This window comes from Gekko japonicus, unplaced genomic scaffold (assembly GCF_001447785.1).
Source record: "Gekko japonicus isolate JY-2015 unplaced genomic scaffold, Gekko_japonicus_V1.1 scaffold3359, whole genome shotgun sequence".
NCBI classification, from domain to species: domain Eukaryota; kingdom Metazoa; phylum Chordata; class Lepidosauria; order Squamata; family Gekkonidae; genus Gekko; species Gekko japonicus.
In genome coordinates this window covers 74940-80671 of record NW_015176549.1, presented here as the reverse complement: position 1 = coordinate 80671, position 5732 = coordinate 74940, and the positions used below count along the sequence as shown (strand labels likewise).

General features: G+C 52.0%; 1 protein-coding gene across 3 annotated transcripts in view; it reads left to right on the top strand.

Annotated features, from left to right (window-relative positions):
* PTP4A3 (protein tyrosine phosphatase type IVA, member 3) overlaps positions 1-4989 on the top strand; it is an 80375-nt gene extending 75386 nt beyond the window's left edge. For all 3 annotated transcript variants that reach the window (XM_015427472.1, XM_015427470.1, XM_015427471.1), the window contains exons 5-6: positions 239-313; positions 4478-4989. In XM_015427472.1, the coding sequence (XP_015282958.1) occupies positions 239-313; positions 4478-4595 (193 nt within the window). In that variant the 3' untranslated portion in view covers positions 4596-4989. The remainder of the gene's footprint in view (positions 1-238; positions 314-4477) is intronic.
* The last annotated feature ends 743 nt before the right edge of the window (positions 4990-5732 follow it).

Genomic DNA, 5732 nt, shown 5'->3' with positions numbered 1-5732 from the left:
TAGGGAAAATTTGGGCTCCTTGAAAGACACACACACATCCAAACATCCCTGCAGTTAGAACTGTGCAGATCTGAAAAATTTCTAGATGCTCAGCCAGTGATGATGATGGTTTGCCTGTGGGTAGAAACCAAGCCTTGCGGCGTTTCTCAAGACCCATCCTTTTCTCTTTTTTTAACGGGGCCGGCAATAGCGTTCCCAGCAGCTGTATTTATTGTTCCCCTTCCTCTCTCTTTCCTAGGGCTCCCGTTCTGGTGGCGCTGGCCCTGATCGAGAGCGGGATGAAATACGAAGACGCTATTCAGTTCATTAGACAGTAAGTGCCCGGCAGTAAACCTCCGAGCTGCCTGCCGCTAATGCAGAGACAAACAGCTGGGTGTTTGCGGAACAGCTCCACTCAGGAGCATCTTTAGACGCGCCGAGCAGAAAATGCTGGCGGCTATGGAGGAGGCAAAGCCCGGTTCTAGTACAGAGCCAACAGCGGAAAGCCGAGAGTTCCCTTGTTCTCCACTCCACTCCCCCATATTTGTTGTTGTTGTTGTTCAGTCACAGTCGAGTCTAACTCTTCACGACCCCATGGACCACATCACGCCAGGCCCTCCTGTCCTCCACCGTCCTCCGGAGTTTGCTCAACTCTCCCCCATATAGTGTAGGCCCATGAATGGGAAAGTAGCCTGGGAAAGAGACGGCTTAGAGGGGACATGATTGCAGTCTTCAAGTATTTGAAGGGCTGTCATGTAGAAGATGGAGCGGATCTATCCTCTCTTGCTCCGGACTGCAAGACTAGATCTAATGGGTGGGAATGACAAGGGAGTCGTTACCGGCTAAATATCAGGAGAAACTTCCTAACTGTAAGAGTGGTTGAGCAGTGGAACAGTCTGCCTCGGGAGGTGGTGGATGCTCCTTTGCTGGACGTTTTCAAGCGGAGGCTGGACGACCATCTTCCGGGTGTGTTGTAGGGCTCTCTTCCGGCTCTGCTCCTGCAGAGTGCAGGGGGTTGGACTAGATGACCTGCAAGGTCCCTTCCAACTCTGTCATTCTATGATTCTGTGACTAGAAATCGTGGCGACCTCTGGCGACTCCTACCAGGGGCACGGTGGATGTAGAAGTGGCTTGAGAACCTGCCTCTGCCTCCCGACCCTGGTATTCTTTGGAGGTCTCCCATCCAAATACTTGCCAGGGTCGGCCCTCTTAGCTTCCGAGACCTGATGGGATTGGGATTGGGATTGCCTGGGCTATCCAGGTCAGGCGTCAGCGACACCTTTCGATTTCTATCCTCACATCAGCCGGTCATCCAGGGTTCGGGAAGGACCAAAGTGAACCCGGGGATCTAGTGAAAACTGGCGAGGAAGAATGGCGGAGGATTATGGCCCATCTGGCTTCCAAGCTCGACTTGGCGAGAATAGCCGCGTGTCCTCTTCCTCGGAGCCAGTGGCTGTGGCCAGCAGCAGCTCTCTAGTGTCGGCTCTGCATCTTTAATCTTCTTAGCACATTCTGCTCAGGCCGCTGAAATGGGGCTTGTTTGGTCTCTCCGGTGCTCTCGACTGAGGCCTGTGGGCATCGTAAAGGCCCTCGGGAGTTGGCTGGGAGCATCATATGAACATAAGGAACATAAGAGAAGCCAATGCTGGATCAGGCCAGTGGCCCATCCAGTCCAACACTCTTGTCACACAGTGGCCAAAAATACCAGATCCCATCAGGAGGTCCACCAGTGGGGCCAGGACACTGTCAGGATCCTCCACACTCCACACAAGGCTTCATAAGAAGATAAGTGTTTATTAGAGTTTCCAGTACCAAAGAACTCGTTTACAGCTTGTGTCAGGAATGGCCGTCAGAATTAGGGCCTCAGACTTACAGTAAACGTAAAAATCCCCCCCACTGAGTAGAAGCCAATGATTATAGTTTGCACGCACAGGCAGAAGAAGGCAAACGGCAAAGCTAGAAGCCGTTACTTTTCCCAGCCGAGAAAGTGCCGCTGGAAACTACAAGGTCAAGCCAGAGATAGCGCTGGACCGGGTAGAGCTGAGAACAAGGATGATTGGCACCCCTCCGAATTCCGGATCTATGACAGGGCTACCTGACAGACACTAGAAGCCCTCCCGCTGTTGCTCCCACCCACCCCCCAAGCACCCATCAGGGCTCACTTCTTCAACCAACCTCGAAGGAGGGGAGGGGCTGTGGCTCACTGGCAGAGCATCTGCTTGGCACACAGAAGGTACCAGGCTCAATCCCCGGTAGCAGGTGAGGGCGGTCTGGCTGCGACATCTGCCACCCCCTCTGATCGACAGGGTTGATTTGGCTGATCTGGCTGGGCGGGTGTCCCCTCCCTCCCTCCCCGCTCCATGTGACCTTGCGCGCTCAGTCGAAGAGGGCAACCATGTTCCCTCTAAGCTGTGGAGTCCTGTGAGCAAAAATTCTACTTTGTGAGCTACTGGCCCTAAAGTTGTGAGCGAGCGATTTGGCTGCTGCATAAATTAGTTTGCTCCGGAGCCATCTTTCCTGAGCTAAGACAAAGATGTGTGAGCCGGAGGCTAAGAAACTGTGAGCTAGCTCACACTAACTCAGCTTAGAGGGAACACTGGCGACCATCCCAGATAGAAGGAGTGTACCGTTCTTCGGCCAAGGGTATACGATATCTGCGCTCCCCTGCTGGAACCTCCAATCCCCGGTGTCTCCAGTTTAAAAACCTCACAGTAGACGATGTGAAAGACCCCCTGCCTGAGACCCTGGAGAATCGCTGCCAGCCTGAGCAGGCAATACTGACTTTGGTGGACCCAGGGTCTGATTCAGTGTGAGGCAGCTTCATGTGTGCTCATGAGGAAAGGTGGAGTATAAAGGTGTGGACAAAAATTTTAAGGACTCACCTGTCTGCCATCTGGAACCTGGGCACTTTGACTCCCCCACTCCCCCCCTACTGGCAGCCTCCCCAGTTTTTCCACCCGAGGACAATGTTCCCTCTAAGCCGTAGAGCCCTGTGAGCAAAAATTCTACTTTGTGAGCTGCTGGCATTAAAGTTGTGAGCGAGCGATTTGGCTACTGCATAAATTAGTCTGCTCTGGAGCCATCCCTTCCTGAGCTAAGATGAAAATGTGTGAGCCAGAGGCTGAAAAACTGTGAGCTAGCTCACACTGACTCAGCTTAGAGGGAACACTGCCTGAGGACCATATTTGCGTCTCTGATGGCTCTTCCGGCACTGGATGCAGGAAGAGCTGGTATCTGGCTCAGGAAACCTTCAGTATCAGGCAGAGATGTTCCGCCAGGCTTTTAGTCTAGGGCAACAATGGGAGGGAGACTGGCCCCCTTTTTCTCTTTTTTCCTCTATGGGTCCCACATGCCCTGCCGTGCGGTGTAGCGGTGTGTGGCCGGCGATGGAGGACTATTTATCGCCATCCTGATTGGTTCCAGTGTCATGTTTATTATTTGTGATTTAAATTATAGATCAACTGTGTTTTTTCACTATTTTTAGTGTTGTAAATCGCCCAGAGCCTGCCCTGCAGGGTGGGCGATTCATAAGTTTAACTAAATAAATAAGAGACCCCCATTTGAGAGAGGGGCTGTGGCGGTGCTCTTGGGAAGAACCTCTGCTGTGCCTGCAGAAGGTTCCAGGTTCAGTCCCCAGCACCTCCAGTTGAAAGGATCAGATGGCAGGTGATGTGAAAGACCTGGGAAATCCAAGTTTAGATCCCCAGCATGTCATGGAAGCTCTCTGGGTGACCTTTGGCCAGTTGCACACTCTTTGCCTAACTTCCGTCACAGGGTTGTTGTGGGGATAAAATGGAAGAGAGGAGAATGACATAAGCCGCTTTGGGTCCTGTCACGATCTGTATAGGACTGGGAGACAAGGCCTAGAGGCCTAGGTCCAAGGAGACCTGTGTGGGAGTGGAAAGCAGACAGCCTACAATCCCCACAATGCTTAGCGACGGTTGTAACCAATCGGTGTCCAGGGATTGTGTGAGGAGATTGGGACTTAAGCTTTGTGGGCTGTGGAACTGTGTTCTTTGCTCTTCTGCGGTCTTCCCTCTCACAGAGTTAAAACTGAGGGGACAGTCTGGTCTGAGAGAAAGATCCCTCACTTGGGACAGAGTGAGTACAGGCACAGGCCTGGTATAAAAGGGCAGTGGGCCTTGAATAGTAACCAGTTAAGAGAAATAGGTAGTCGTGTTGTTTTATTTTACCTTTAGACACTGTTATATATTATAAAGCACCTTGTCTTGTTTTCCTTGCCCCAGTACTGTATTAATAAACCATTTGTTTAATGTTCTCTGTCTGTTCATCACACCTATGTTTCTCGGCTTAAAAGGAGCGTTTTAGTTGGGCTTGGGAGGGTACTCTGGGCCTTCCCAAGGGACCCTAAGTCCAGAGTGGTGGCAGCTGAATGTGGCGACCCACAGGGGGTCATGAAAGGTCCCCATTGGGGAGATGGCAGCTTATAAACAAAGTAAATAAATAACTAGTCCTCCGTTGTTTTTCCCCTCCTCAGGAAGCGCCGAGGGGCGATCAACAGCAAGCAGCTGACGTACCTGGAGAAGTACCGGCCAAAGCAGCGGCTCCGTTTCAAGGACCATCAGAATCACAAGAACAAGTGCTGCGTCATGTAACCTCAGTAAAAAAAAACCCTGCCTCTTGCCAAAACAAAGAACACACACGATGCACACCAGACACACGTACAGGGAGGGTTCGGTATCGACCTTGCCCTTGGGGAATCTCTCAAAAAGTTATTGCTGTATCCATGACTCTTTTTGAAGCCTGGGAAGAAAGACAGCAGAAGCCCCCTGGCCCTTGGCGCTCGGAGGCGAGGGCTCCTCTTTCTTTCTTCCCCAGATGCTGCCTATAAGCTGATTTCTCGGCAATGACAGGGTAACCCCCCCCCTTTCCCCCCCAGTGCAATAACTCCTCTTTTCTGTTGCTTTCCTAAGGCCCGAGCAGGTGCATTATCAAGCTGGGAGGGATCTGTCTGGTCTGCCTGTGCATCCCCCCCCCCCCCCCCCGGGGGTGTTTTTTTGTGGCTGATTTAATGGGTGTTCTTGGGCCAGAACAGAGTCTTTTGTGGGCCAAGTATGGCGCTGGCTTTGCACTGCCCAGCTGTGCTTTGAGAAGAACAGAATGTGCCCCACCCCACCCTTTTTCTTCCCCACTCCCACCTGGATACCAGCTGTTCTAAAGGGTAGAAAACTGCAGGGAGTAGTTTGACTGCCTGGCATGGGGAATGGTGTTTGGGTAGCTTAAGGGGTGGGGAGCACTCGTGAGTGTACCTGTTCAGTGTAGCCGAGGGCCCCTGTTATGACCGTTGAACTTAGCCCATATTCAGGGGAGGGAGAGTTCTCCGCCCCCCCCCACTCCACCCCAAGTTGCAGTGATGTTGGTGGCTCCTATGGGACCTCAGAAAACAGAAGCACATGGTTCGTAGAAGCTGATGTGCTTCTGATGTGTGGCGTTTTTGTCTCCCTAGCTGTACGGGCTGGGTGTGCATTTCATATCTAACCTTACTTGAGCTAACAAAATTTCATATACGACCTCATTCGAGCTAACGAAATTTCCGCCCCTAGCTCGAATAGACACCCGAGTGCCGGGGGGGGGGGGGGGAGTGATAATGAAAAGGTTTGCGAACAAATAATAGGAGGGTTCTGGAATCAGTAGCATAAGACTTGGAACCAGCCACCTGGGGATAGGTCAAGATGGATAGCCACGTTAGTCTGTCTGTAGCAGTAGAAAAGGGCAAGAGTCCAGGAGCACCT